This window comes from Bufo gargarizans, chromosome 1 (assembly GCF_014858855.1).
Source record: "Bufo gargarizans isolate SCDJY-AF-19 chromosome 1, ASM1485885v1, whole genome shotgun sequence".
NCBI lineage: Eukaryota > Metazoa > Chordata > Amphibia > Anura > Bufonidae > Bufo > Bufo gargarizans.
The window spans coordinates 656,329,710-656,344,269 of NC_058080.1; the positions used below are offsets into that span (position 1 = coordinate 656,329,710).

The window sequence follows — 14,560 nt, forward strand, 5'->3', positions numbered from 1 at the left end:
CAAGGAGGCCGCTGCCCCCCTGACTTCTAGCATGTCTAGAGAAGCATGCCGGCAGGGGATAAAAGAACGTTTTCAGAGCTTTTGCAGCATCTGCCTTCAGGAACAAAACAATCATCAGAAGCACACTGCTCACTGCTCTCAGGTACTGCTGGCAGCTTCAGATGGTTTTTGGAGGTGACAGGTTCCCTTTAAGGTTGTGCCCATTGTTCCTTAATTAGGATATAAATGATGGCACAGCAGATACATTTCCCTGCCAAATAAAAAGCAGGTAATCGATGTATCTACCATACCATCTGATGTTCTACAAAAAGGGATTGTTCTCACTATTAATGAAAACAGATTCCCAATATGCCATAGCTAGGTTTGCCAAGGAGGGAGAGTATTTGGCACCCATGGGCACACCTGTTTTATGCAAATAAAACACCCCATCAAAAAGAGAAAATATATATTTTTAATAAAAAAATTGGTGACCTCCAACATATACTGCATAAGATCTGCAGTATATGCACTGTGACATCTCAGATGGCATTCTAAGGCCTGCAATAATAAAGTTATGTGGGAATGAAGGGTACAAGGCTGTCACATCACAACTCGACCACCAGCTATTATCTTTCCAGACTTTCTGGTATAAATTACACAGGACACCTTTTTTCTCCTTTAAAGCAGGCATGCTCAACCTGCAGCCCTCCAGCTATTGCAAAACTACAACTCCCAGCATGCCCGAACAGCCATAAGCCTACAGCAGGGCATTGTGGGAGTTGTAGTTTTACAACAGCTGGAGGGCCGCAGGTTGAGCATGCCTGCTTTAAAGGATATGGATTAATGATTTCCAGCAGCTGTCTTTGTGATATAAATTTATTCCAGATATGTCCTACAAACAGGACACGTTTCGGCAAACATGCCTTCATGTTGATGAAGGCATGTTTGCCGAAACGCGTCCTGGGATATAACTGTACCCACACTTGCTTTACAATACAACCCTCTTTTTTCCCCAAATAGGTTCATCCTTCTATAAATATGTGCCAATTCTCTTGGAGGATGATAAATTACATCATATACTATCAGAAGGTTGTAGAGTAGCATATAAAAAGGCGCCTACAATAGGCCAAAGAATCGCACCTAGCGACATCAAGACCAACAATAAACAAACCACATGGTTGCATAGCGCAGGTTTTTATCCTTGTGGCAACCATCCCTGCAAAACCTTATGTACAGTCCACCAAGGAGTTTTTGCATAGAAAATAAAACGAAATATAAAATAAAAAATTATATTCATTGTAACACTGAAGGTATCGTCTATAAGATCACATGTACAACCTGCAACTTGCTATATATAGGGAGCACCATCAGAAAACTAAAAATATGTTTTCTAATGCATTTAAATGATATATCCAATAAAAACAAAAAACAAAACGTTTCCAGAGCGTCTAACACGGATGCTTGCAGGGTTTTGATGTCCGTCTGACGAAACTGAGCAAAACGGATCCGTCCTGACTTACAATGTAACTCAATAGGGACGGATCCGTTTTTACTGACACAATATGGTGCAATTGAAAACGGATCCGCCTTCCATAGACTTTCAATGTAAGTCAAAACAAATCCGTTTGCATTATCATGAACAAAAAAAAAAAATGTGATAATGCACCCGGATCCGTTCTGAATGGATACAAGCATTTGCATTATAGGTGCGGATCAGTCTGTGCAGATACCAGACGGATCCGCACCTAAACGCAGGTGTGAAAGTAGCCTAAGGTGTATCACAAAACGCAGGTGGCTTGGTGTTTGTTCACACACAAGGCATGCTCAACCTGCGGCCCTCCAGCTGTTGTACAACTACAACTCCCACAATGCCCTGCTGTAGGCTGTTCGGGCATGCTGGGAGTTGTAGTTTTGCAACAGCTGGAGGGCCGCAGGTTGAGCATGCCTGCGTTATGCCATTCGCCATATTGAAAAAATATTTTTATACTTTAATAGTACAGGCGTTTTCAGAGGCATTTTTATTCTGTACCATCATGTTCCATATAGATGCCACCTGCTGGCCAAAAAAGGAATTGCAGCTCAAATACCCTTGGTCTCTATTTAGAGATACCCAGCGTATTGAATTAAATTACCGGCATCCTCTGCAGCCAATAAAGCGAGCGCTTCTGGGTTTTTGAGCTTTTAGAAGTCTAAAGACTTCAATGACCGCAATCGGCATTATTGTCGGTCGCGGCCATTAGCTGCGGGTCTCGGCTGCACGCACAAAAGGGGCACCATGTTTATCCATCACGTGTATGGCGCTGGTAGCGAAAGGGTTAAAGAGTCGCTGTACTTTCACACAATTTAAGTTCACTTAATAGAGAATGTGGTAACTAGCAAACTTCTAAATCACTTCATTTGAAAAATATGCCGGTATCCACCTGAAAAAAAAAAAAAGCTGTAAAGTCATGGCTACTAGGGGTCTCATTTCCACCTGAATTTCAGTTTACTGCCTTTTGTCAGGCAAGAATCCTCAGAAGATGGTTCACAGGAAATAGGGGCGTCTTAAAGCTAGCTGAGATCCTAAGCCTGATAAAAGAACTGCTTCTAAACAACAAAGGAGCCTCTGCTTTTCTGTAAGTGTGATTTATCCCTCATCATCTTTCTGGGTTTCCTTGAAGAAAACAAAGTGCAAAGTAAGGGAAGTGAGGTCACTGTATACAGAGAGACATCCCCTGCTTATGAGAGAAATGCATCTAACTGTGTTGCTGAAACAGGGAATTATATGGCTTTAAGAGACTTTAGGGAAGCCCATACATAAAATGCTGTGCAGTGTTAAGACATAATACAGTTTCTTAGTTATTTAGAAAAGTTTCACAAGTTAAATGTTATTTTTTTCAAGGAAGAAGGAAGAAGAAACCAGTCAATCGTTACCTAAATTAATTTTTTTTATGTTCATGATTAGAAATTAAGAGCCACGTGACAAATACACAAGTGTATTATTTCTACAGCTTCTTAAATGGTGACTCCGACTGAAATCCTTTTGCTTTGAGGACTGACATGAGCTGAAGCTATATCAATGCTGCATCAATAATGTCCCTTGTGCCTAATTTTTCATGTATATTAGGGTTCCTATTCCACTTTATATTCAGCACAAATCATAAAGTATGCATTCAGTGCATCCCTAGTGTCTATGTCTCTTTCACCCCAATGAATTCCACATTAGCTTTCGTGTATCAAGATGAATGATCAGATGATTCGGAGTTCAGTAATTCTTTCAGTTCTTTAGTACTCTGAATATTCCAAGCTGTTTGAAATGTCCCCATCTTCTTCCTGTCAATAAATAAAATTGGTTAATAACTGATTTTCTAGGGGAAAGAAACAAATCCTACAATAGAATGATCATTTGAGAACTAGAAAAAAATTAATAAATAAAATAAGTCTCCTCCTCCCGCTGGCCCAGTCTGCTGCTGAATTCCTGCGCCGTAACGTTCCTCGATCGGCACAGGCGTACTGAGTGAAGGACGACACTACACCCAGAAGAGAAGACTGCCGGCATAAGCGATAATCGGTAGTCTTCTCTTCCGGGTGTAGTCGCACCGAGGAAGGAGCTGGCAAGCGCGTGTCCTTCACTCAGTACTCCTGCGCCGATTGAGGAACGTTACGGCGCAGGAATTCAGCAGCAGACAGGGCCAGCAGGAGGAGGAGAGCGCTTGCTGGCCCTGTCTAGCCAGCAAATAGCTAATGTCGGCTAATGAAAATGGCACAATGGGGGATGACAGAAGCCCTTTAAATGAGTGTTTCTGACCTCTCAGTAGTTTAGAGAAGAGGCTTATTAGATGACCAGCACAAAGTGAAAGTACCAGTACTTTTAATAAAGGCCAATTGAAAATATGATTTCTAGCCCAAAATAAGTTAAATGCAATAATAATTTTTTTTTACTCCAAAGGTGTACATAGCCTTTAAGTGTTAGACGGCAAACTTAGATTGTGAGCACATTACAGATAAGCATACGACAAAACAAATATGGATTCCGATTGGTTGGTAAGGGCATTATCAATGCTTGTACTGTAGGGATAATTCAGCAAACTTGTGTATAATACAGCGGTAATAGTCAAGGCTATGTAATTAATAAATAATTACATAAGGATCAGGAGCTCTGCTTTTGTTTGACTATCCTGTCTCATCAGTAGAAAAGATAAAACTGTACAGACAGAATGATTTATGAGTGCGTCGTGTAAGATATAGTGTATTGGTGATATGTTTACCTTTTCATCTCCACTAACCCCTCCAGCTCTTTAGATTTACAAGCTGCTTTCTTTAAAACTTCCTCTGGGACGTTAGCCAGTTTAGCAACATTCAATCCATAACTCCTTGCAGCAACTCCTCGAGCTATCTGATATAAAAATGTGATATGCTCTGGCTTATCTGCAACTTCATACTCTGCAGAAACAGAAAAAAAACACACAGCACACGGTCATGCACACAACAGAAGACAGCTCAAATTAAGAGCAGTCAGATCACGTATATATCTAAACGGTGCAAAGTGGTTAATGCTAAAACCACAGCAAAATGCACTAAATACAGACAACATACAGGAAATGACTAACAAACAGTATGTGCATGAGGCTTGATAAAAGGCGAAAAATATACAGATACAGGCGGCCAAAAGCTCCATGAAGAGATGTGTGTAGGCACCTGCCTACCTTGTTGCTCTTGACTGATCTCACATAGAAATGATGCACACAATGTAGTTTTCATTGCAAATTATTCAATTATTTCAGTTGGATATACACACATTATAACAGGAAGATGAGTCCATATTAATCCATAAGTATCAACGGCTTAGGACATAGATTTGTTCCATGAATCGATCCAGAGTCAGAAACTCACACGGAGGACTACTCTTGGGCTCCTGACAGATCAACAACTTAAAGTGATGAAGTGAGGCATGCTGATTTGTGTTACATTTGCTGCCGGCTAGTTCTTCCAGCCATCACAGCTCACTGATGGATGTTTCAGAAAGAGACGTCATGGTGAGACAATCCTTTTGTGCGAATTTCCAAGACACATACCCTACATTGTAATTCCAAAGATTGGATGGATTTTGGACAAATATATTCATCTCACCTCAATGGATGTAGTACCAATTAACAGGACCAAGTACTTACAGAGCATAGAGTATTACTTCTAAAAAGCATTATTTATATTATTTGATATAATTATGCCCATTCTTCAAAAATGGACACCATATTTATGTACATGTGCTCTGCAGCTGAAAGTGGTATAATGTTTCCCCTGCCAGCAGCCATAGGAAGAAAGAACCTACTGTAATATAACATTTGAACCAGAGGCTCCACTTGAAACCTCCATCACAAATTTCAGCAGATTTATGGTGTACCTCCAATTTTAGATTTAAAGAGCATCAGATTTGTACCTATGAAGCTAGCTGACCTGTTGCATGTGCGCTTGGCAGCTGAAGACATCTGTGTGGGTCCCATGTTCATATGTGCCCGCATTGCTGAGACAAATTATGTTCAAATATATGCAAATGAGCCTCTAGGAGCACCAGGGGCATTGCCGCTACACCTAGAGCCTCTTCTCTCCACTTTGATTGACTTGATCAGGCAGTGTAAACGTCATCATGCCTGGCTCTGTCAATCAAAGTGCACGGCAGTTGCCGAGAGAAAAGAGGCTCTTGCTCCTGTAGGCTACCATATATTAAAACATCATTTTTTTCACCAATGTGGGCACATATGAACAAGGGGCCAACACGGATGCATTCAGCTGCCAAGCGCAAAAAGATGGCATAAATGCCAGTGACCTCATCCAAGATGGAGGCAAGGAACTGAAACCCTAAATTCTCCTAGCTAGATTCGGCAGAGCACTGATGAAAGAGGCACCATCTGAGCTTACAACCAGAAATTAAAGCTTTGAGCTCATTAAGGGTAATTTCACATTAGCGTTATTCTTTTCCGGTATAGAGTTCCATCATAGGGGCTCTATAGCGGAAAAGAACTGATCAGGCATATCCCCATGCATTCTGAATGGAGAGTAATCCGTTCAGGATGCATCAGGATGTCTTCAGTTCAGTCGTTTTGACTGATCAGGCAAAAGAGAAAACTGCAGCATGCTACGGTTTTATCTCCGGCGAAAAAAACTGAAGACTTGTCTGAATGCCGGATCAGGCATTTTTCCCCATAGGAATGTATTAGTGCCGGATCCAGCATTCAAAATACCGGTCCGTCCATGCGCAGACCGGTAAAAATGTGAAAAAAGATACAAGACGGATCCGTCTGTCCGCATGACAAGCGGAGAGACGGATCCGTTTTTGCAATGCATTTGTGAGACGGATCCGCATCCAGATGCGTTTCACAAATGCTTTCGGTCACATCCAGATCAGCGGATCCGGCAGGTAGTTCCGACGATGGAACTGCTTGCCGGATCACAGTGCCGCATGTGTGAAAGTAGCCTAATCGGTGCAGAATCAGGTTTCTCAGGTACAGACAGCATCGATCAGAGACTGGTTATACATTCAGATAGTGCTGCCTAGTAACTGCAGCAGAAGCTGTCGTCAGACCTTCCTTCTCTCTGGGCACAGAACACTGCAGCAGTGGTCCCTGTTTGATAGGTGAAGGAGAATGCACATTGGAAGCCCTGAGTGACTTACCACAGATGGACTGACGATTACCACACTGACCCAGTATTGCTCAGAGCAGAGTCTGCACAATACACAATGCATGAGGTCAGAAGCTCCAGAGTCTCCCTGCCGCTGTTTGACGGCTCTTTTCCTATAGCTCATGAATATGAGGAGTCCTGAACTTGTGCAGTATAATGAGCGGACTCCATTGTTCGGTGCAGAGTCAATTCAACTAACTGACCCCGCATTTTTCTTAGAATCTGTCACCAGTTTATGCTGTCCTCAGGACCTGCCTATGTGTAAGTGAGAATGGCATCTCTATATACAAAGTATTGATGTCTTTAGCTTTTACGTTTCACTTGGGCGATTTCTATCATATACAGTAAGCATACTTTAAAAGTCAAGAAAATTTTACAGAGAAGGTAAAAAAACTATATATTTGGAAATTACTGGCTAAGAAATGTGACCACATTTGTGAAAATCTATTGCGCCCATCATACCATGTTCATTCCCCTGCTCTTCATCGATAAAGAAGGCCATATGGTAGTTTCCAACAACAGTAGGATAAAGGGTTTCCAGTTCACACAATGGCGGGTAATGAGTGACAAACAGGGTCAATGATGTCACCTGAAGGAGAACGTACATTGAGAAGACAAGATAAAATACTGTACAGATTAAAATGTGCCAAACTAGTGTCAATCAATCATATTCACATTTCCTGTGGGGAGTAGTTGTACCGTGCAGTTTTACACTGGAAACCTCTCACTGGATCCCCCTTCACATACACCAGGTCCTTATGGTTTTATTTTCCTGGCAAAGAGACTGATGCCAGAACTGATGCCAACATTTTCTAGAGGACTGCAATGCTGGATGTCTGCTGCAGCCAATAACTGGCTTCAGCAGTGGTGATGCGTATCTTGTGGACATGTCACGGTTGAATCCAGTCACTGGCTGCAGAAGAGCAGATGATCATGTCCATGCCAGAGAGGAGGTAAACAAGCCACGGACCAGAAGACAGACACAGAGGAGCCAGTGCTCAGGACCGGACCTGCTGATAGAAGGTAAGTATGAATTTTCGATAGCGGAGGCAGGCTGTGGCACCTCTGAAAAGTTATCGATTCCCAGACAATCCTTTTACGGCAAGCACTGAATATAGAAACTAACAGGGGATACCTATTATTCATAGGGCCCCATGGCAAAATAAGATGGGGCTCCCACCACCTAGTGTAAGAAAATGAAACCAGCAGCATAAACAGCAATAACTAAAGGTATGTATAATAGTACCACGTATCAGAAAACCCATATTATAGCAAAAGCTACTATATTCCATACAAAAAGGTACAATGTTTTTGTACCTGATTGAGGCCCCTCCAACTTCTGGGCCCTATACAAGTGCTATGGCTATAGTTTCACCCATGACAGTAACGTTTTTTAGGCTAGTTTCACACTAGCGCTAAAATTTTCCGGCAGAGCCCGTCGACTATCAGGGGACCTGGTGGGGATCTGGCCTGTTTCTGACATTAGTGCGGGGATTCAGCTGGACAAAAACGGCTGCTTGCAGGCCAAATCCCTGCCGGGTCCCATTATAGTTAATGGGGCCTAGTGGTGCTCTGGCTCTTATTGGCTATGCCTGATACGATGAACTCCAGCAGGCTGAAGATTTTAGCGCTAGTGTGCAACTAGCTTTAAAGGGGTTGTCTCACTTCAGAAAATAGCATTCATTATGTATAGGAATTTAATACAAGGCACTAACTAATGTATTGAAATTCTACATATTGCTTCCTTTGCTGGCTGGATTCATATTTCCATCACATTATACACTGCTCGTTTCCATGGTTATGACCACCCTGCAATCCATCAGTGGTGGTCGCGCTTGCACACTACAGGAAAAAGTGCCGGACTCTCTGGTGCCGAGACCCTGGTAGTGTATATAGTGTGCATGACCACCACTGATGGATTGCATGGTGGCCGTAACCATGGAAAGAAGCAGTGTATAATTAGAGCTATAATCCAGCAAGCAAAGAAAGCAATATGGACAATCACAATACATTAGTAAGTGCCTTGTATTAACTTCCTCTACCTAATAAATTTTACTTGCTGAAGTGAGACAACCCCTTTAAATGTTTCTTTTATTCCCATTTATAATTGTGTGATTCTCTGTATTTCCAGGACATACATACAGAGCTTGGGTCTAAGGCTACTTTCACACTACCATTTTTGCTGATCCGGCAGGGTTCAGCAAAAACGCTTCTGTTACTGATAGAACATCCGTCTGCATCCGTTATGAACGGATCCGGTTGTATTATCTTTAACATAAAAAACAAACAAAAAACAACCGAGCCAGGAGGGTGAGGACGATGGAAAAGTGAGGACTCTAAGAAGTGGCCAAAATCGTCAAGGTGCTCTGGTCCATAAGGAGAAGATGAGGAAAGAGAACGTCCACATCAGAGGAGGCATCACTGGATGTAAGAGGCACGTGGGGCTGTATTCTCCTGTATGTTTTGTAGTGCAGTATGTAATGTTCATCTACATATGTCCTTAACATTAGGGTTGTAATGAGTATTTTCACCTCAGGCAGCAGAACGGCTAGAATCAGCACTGCTATGTGGTGTACATTGCTTTTTTTAATGGGACTACAGTATATAACTGTCATACAGCTGCATATGTCAGAGCTTTACATTCCGCATATACATCTGGAGATTTGAAAGAATTTGGAACAGAGTCTAACATGTTGCTACTTCACATACACAGGGTGTCATTTACTATGCTGAAATACATCTAACTTAGGCGTATTTCAGGCGCAGATAGCAGCAAAGTGGTTAGTTGCGCAGCTATCTGTGACTTCGCCCCGCTGATGCCATGTCTGGGTGGGCCGTCTCATTCACCATTTTCTACACCTGTTTTAGGTGTAGAAAAAGGTCTAAATGTAAGACTGCTCAGAAGTGGTCTTATATTTAGAACCAGGCGCTAGATGTGCCGAAGTTATGGAGAGGCCGGCGCCTCTTCATAATTTCGGCGGATTCGCCAACAGTTTAGGGCTTTATTAAAACCGGCATCTAAAACGCCAGTCTTAATTAATACATGTGCCCCATAATCTTTAGCTACAGTTTTCCATAGCTTATCATGGATTTGCATAAAGCAGAATAAGAAAACTTACATTTCTTATAATGTACTCCAGAGTTGCGTATGCTATGGCGATCCCATCATGTGTACTGGTGCCTCTTCCCAGTTCATCCAAAATGACAAGAGACCGAGGACTTGCTTGCTTTAAAATCTCTGCCGTCTCTGACAGCTCCTCCATAAAAGTGCTTCTTCCTTTATAGATATTATCAGCAGCTCCCATTCTGTAAAACAAAAGCTCTCTGATAAAGCAATACCATATAATGCAAAGAAGCCCGGCGAGGTCTTTTTTTTTTCTTTTTTTAACATTCCTTGCAATTTATTTTTTCTTAGTTTTAAAAATTCCTCATGGAAAAGTGTGAATAAGCTGACAACTTGTTACCATTCTCCTTGTCAAAAGGCTGTTTATCTACATACAGTATTCAACACTGAATATGGAGGAGTATAGAGAATTGGAAACAGTAATATCCAGTTGTCAGTCACTCATATGAAGAACCACGGGAACACTTGGATATTATTAGTATATAACCCTCTATAATGCCTACTGAAAAGAAAGCGTATTTAACTGCTGACTAGCAAAGCCTGAATTTCAGTAAAAATAGCGTAGTAAAAAACGGCGCAAATTTTTACAACATATTTATTCAGCAACAGTCTAATGTCATGCTGAAGCTGGCACCATCTGGAGAACGTGGTGTAAGAAGGGAGCACAAGTACAAACCAAATGACTTCTTGATTGGCCTTAAAAATTCTGACTGCAGCTGAAGATACTTTGCTGCACACACATGGGATGAAGCCATGATCGCAAAATGAATCGATCCATCAACGTATCTGCGCCTTATGCGTAGTTACGGATGTACAATTTCCCCTGGCGGCTTTGAAATCACAGCTGCAGAGTCGTTCACCACAGTAAGGGCGAGCCTCAGAAGAGCATCTTCCCCAGAAAAAGGATTTATTTTTAATGTCGGAAGGCAAACTAAGAGAAATGTTGTGCTTTCTTCTGCTACACTGAATGCACTGTGGTGGTGGTTCAATGGATTTATAGTATTGAAAATCAATGGTGCATACACAACTAATTGGCTAAATGTGACAATTATTCCATTCATCTTGGAAATTACCAGGAACGTTTCCTTATAAACAGACGACGGCAGAATACTGAGGGAATAATTGCAGCACACTGTGGATGGGTTAGTTACCCTCAGGAAACCACACATTACTTTAAAAGTGGAGCAGCTAAGTACATCAGCTGTCACACATCCGAGAGACAGGCCATGGTAGTGTTTTACTGTTCTCATACATTACATACAGTGCCTTGCCAAAGTATTGCCTCCTTGGCATTTTTCCTGTTTTGTTACATTACAACCTGGAACTAAAATTTATTTTAATTTACATTTTAGGTGCTTGACCTGACAAAACAGTCCGAATTGTAACAGTGAAAACTACACCCCTCAAGGAATTTTTTGAGGGGTGTAGTGAGTGCTTAGACCCCACGCGTGCTTCATAGACGTTAGAATCACTTGGCTGTGAAGATGAAAAATTACATTTTTTACAATAAAATGCTGCTTTAGCGACAGATTTTTCATTTTTACAAGGGGTAACAAGAGAAAATGCACCCCACAATTTGTAACCTATTTTATCCTGAATACGGCAACAACCAAAATGTGGTCGTAAGCTGTTGTATAGGCACACCACAGGACCCAGAAGGGAAGGACTGCCATATGAATTTTGGAGGCCAGAAATGGTTTTCAGATGACATGTCGCATTTAAAGAAACTCCAAGGTAACCCTACAGTGGAAACCCACAAGAAGTGATCCCATTTTGCAAACTACACCCCTCAAGGAATTTTTTAAGGTGTGCAGTGAGCACATAGAACCCCACAAGCCTTTTATAAAATTTAGAAACATTGATTCGTGAAAATGAAAAATGAAATTTTTTACAATAAAATGCTCCTTTAACACTAGCGTTTCTATTTTCCCGTATTGAGATCCGTCATAGGGTCTCAATACAGGAAAAAAACGCTTCAGTCATGTACCCATTTATTGTCAATAGGGACAAAACATAACTGAACAGAACGGAGTGCTCAAAATGCATTCCATTCCGTTCTCATACCGGAGAGCAAACCGCAGCATGCCGTCCTGAAATTCTCTTACACAATAGAAAACGGATCCGTCCCCCATTGACTTTCAATGGAGTTCATGACGGAGCCGTCTTGGGTATGTTAAAGATTATACAACTGGATCCGTTCATAACGGATGCAGATGGTTGTATTATCAGTAACGGAAGTGTTTTTGCAGAACCCTGCCGGATCCAGCAAAAACACTGGTGTGAAAGTAGCCTAAGGGCTCTTTCACACTTGCGTTGTTCTTTTCCGGCATAGAGTTCCGTCGTCGGGGCTCTATGTCGGAAGAATCCTGATCAGGATTATCCCCATGCATTCTGAATAGAGAGAAATCCGTTCAGGATACATCAGGATGTCTTCAGTTCAGGACCGGAACGTTTTTTGGCCGGAGAAAATACCGCAGCATGCTGCATTTTTTGCTCCGGTCAAAAATCCTGAACACTTGCCGTAAGGCCAGTTCCGGAATTAATGCCCATTGAAAGGCATAAATCCGAATCCGGCCTTAAGCTAAACGTCGTTTCGGCGCATCACCGGATCCGACGTTTAGCTTTTTCTGAATGGTTACCATGGCTGCCAGGACGCTAAAGTCCTGCTTGCCATGGTAAAGTGTAGTGGGGAGCGGGGGAGCAGTATACTTACCGTCCGTGCGGCTCCCGGGGGCGCTTCAGAGTGACGTCAGGGCGCCCCACGCGCATGGATGACGTGATCGCATGGATCACGTCATTCATGCGCATGGGGCGCTCTGACGTCATTCTGGAGCGCCCCGGGAGCCGCATGGACAGTAAGTATACTGCTCCCCACTACTACTATGGCAACCAGGACTTTAATAGCGTCCTGGCTGCCATACTAACACTGAACGCATTTTGAAGACTGATCCATCTTTAAATGCTTTCAGTTCACTTGCGTTTTTCCGGATCCGGCGCGTAATTCCGGCAAATGGAGTACACGACGGATCCAGACAACGCAAGTGTGAAAGAGGCCTTAACTCCAATTTTTTTTATTTCACAAGGGTTAACAAGAGAAAACGCAACTCAAAATGTGTTACCATTTTCACCTGAATCCGGCAACATCCCATATGAGCTCGTAAACTGCTGTACGTGCACACAGCAGTACAGAAGTGAAGGAGTGCCATATGGATTTTGAAGGCTCGACCCTCTATATTTTAACTACATCCCTCAAGGAAGTTTTCAATAATTGTAGTGAGCGTTCTGACCCAACAGTTGTTTTCCCCCCAGAAAAGAATGAATGATGAATGTAGTAGACGACGAAAAGTGAATATGTAAGCTATGTTGAGTATATCAGAGTGTACCAAGCTAATAAAATTATAGGATGCATAAAGGATGGAATTAAGAAAAAAGCTTCTATCAGAATGATCAATGCTTAAACCAATGTTAACCTGAAGGGTCTCAGCGCCGTACATGTACACCGTACTGATCGGGCAGGGGCAGCGGCTGCGCTCGAACATTCAGCGGCAGGGGCCCGGATGTTTCTGACAGCTGGGACCCTGCTGTATTTGCAAGCGTCTGTGTTTTTACATGTGGATTAACATTTTATATGCTGCTTTCAAAGCTGACCGCGGCATGTATGACCCCATTGGCTGGGTCTCATTGGCACGGTCAGTGTAACGCTGACAGTTCAATGCATTACAACACACAATGTATTGTAATGCATAGTAGAGGGGATTGGACCCCCAAAACTAAAAAAGTATACAAAAAAAAGAAAAGTACTTACCGTATGTACCCCAAATGGTACGAATGCAAATGTCACCTCATCCCGGAAAAAATGAGAAAACTGTACCAAAACAGCAATTTTTGTGGTCACTGTCCCTCACAAAAAGCATAATATCAAGCAACTAAAACTCCATGTGTACCCTATAATGGTACCAATCAAAACATCAACTATTCCCGCAAAAAACAAGCCTGCACACAAGACCATTGGCAGAAAAAAAATATGGCTCTAATAAAATGAAGGCCAATGTAGTGTATGTTAGGGATCGACCGATTATCGGATTTACCGATATTATCGGCCGATATTCAGGACTTTGAACGCTATCGGCATTTATTTTGCCGATATTCCGATAGCGTATGGGGAACACAGATCGCGCTGCTGTCAGCGCTCTCCGTGTTCCCTCAGCAGCAGCAGAGGGGAGAAGGAGCAGTGTCTCCTCCCCCTGTGCTGCTGCTGCCGCCGCCGCCAATGAAAGGACAGGGGACAAGAGCAGGGGAGGAGCTATGGCCACTGCGCCACCAATTAAGCTTAATCTCTCATTTATTCATATACAGGAGGCGGGAGCTGCGCAGTATCACATAGCCGGCTCCCGTCCTCTATGAGCAGTAGCTGCGATCTGCGGTAGTTAACTCCTCAGGTGCCGCGGATCGCAGCTACTGCTCATAGAGGTCGGGAGCCGGCTATGTGATCCTGCAGCCAGCTCCCGCCTCCTGTATATGAATAAATTAGAGATTAAGCTTCATTGGTGGCGCAGTGCGCCCCCCCAAGCTCCCCAGTATTAGACATTGGTGGCGCAGTGCGCCTCCCCCCGAGCCCCCCAGTATTAAGCATTGATGGCGCAGTGCGCCCCCCCCCCCCCACCCCAGTCACAGTGCGCCCCCCCCACAGGATCCCCTCTCCCCTGCTCCTCCGATCGGAGCCCCAGCAGTGTAATGCTGGGGCTCCGATCGGTTACCATGGCAGCCAGGACGCTATTGAAGCCGCTATCTCTATCAGGG

The 14,560-nt window shown here is 43.0% G+C and overlaps 1 protein-coding gene across 4 annotated transcripts in view; it reads right to left on the bottom strand.

Annotated features, from left to right (window-relative positions):
* Positions 1-2,871: 2,871 nt before the first annotated feature.
* MSH3 (mutS homolog 3) overlaps positions 2,872-14,560 on the bottom strand; it is a 199,870-nt gene continuing 188,181 nt past the window's right edge. The window contains exons 21-24 of one of the 4 annotated variants that reach the window (XR_006387424.1): positions 9,756-9,942; positions 7,099-7,225; positions 4,227-4,354; positions 2,872-3,291 (exon numbers count right to left, since the gene is read on the bottom strand). Coding sequence is in view for 1 of the 4 variants with exons in the window: in XM_044276024.1 (XP_044131959.1) it covers positions 3,195-3,291; positions 4,227-4,401; positions 7,099-7,225; positions 9,756-9,942 (586 nt within the window). In the remaining 3 variants the exon portion in view is untranslated. Of the gene's footprint in view, positions 3,292-4,226; positions 4,402-7,092; positions 7,226-7,311; positions 7,650-9,755; positions 9,943-14,560 lie in introns of those variants that run through there. The other 3 variants (XM_044276024.1, XR_006387426.1, XR_006387425.1) reach the window with 3 other exon arrangements.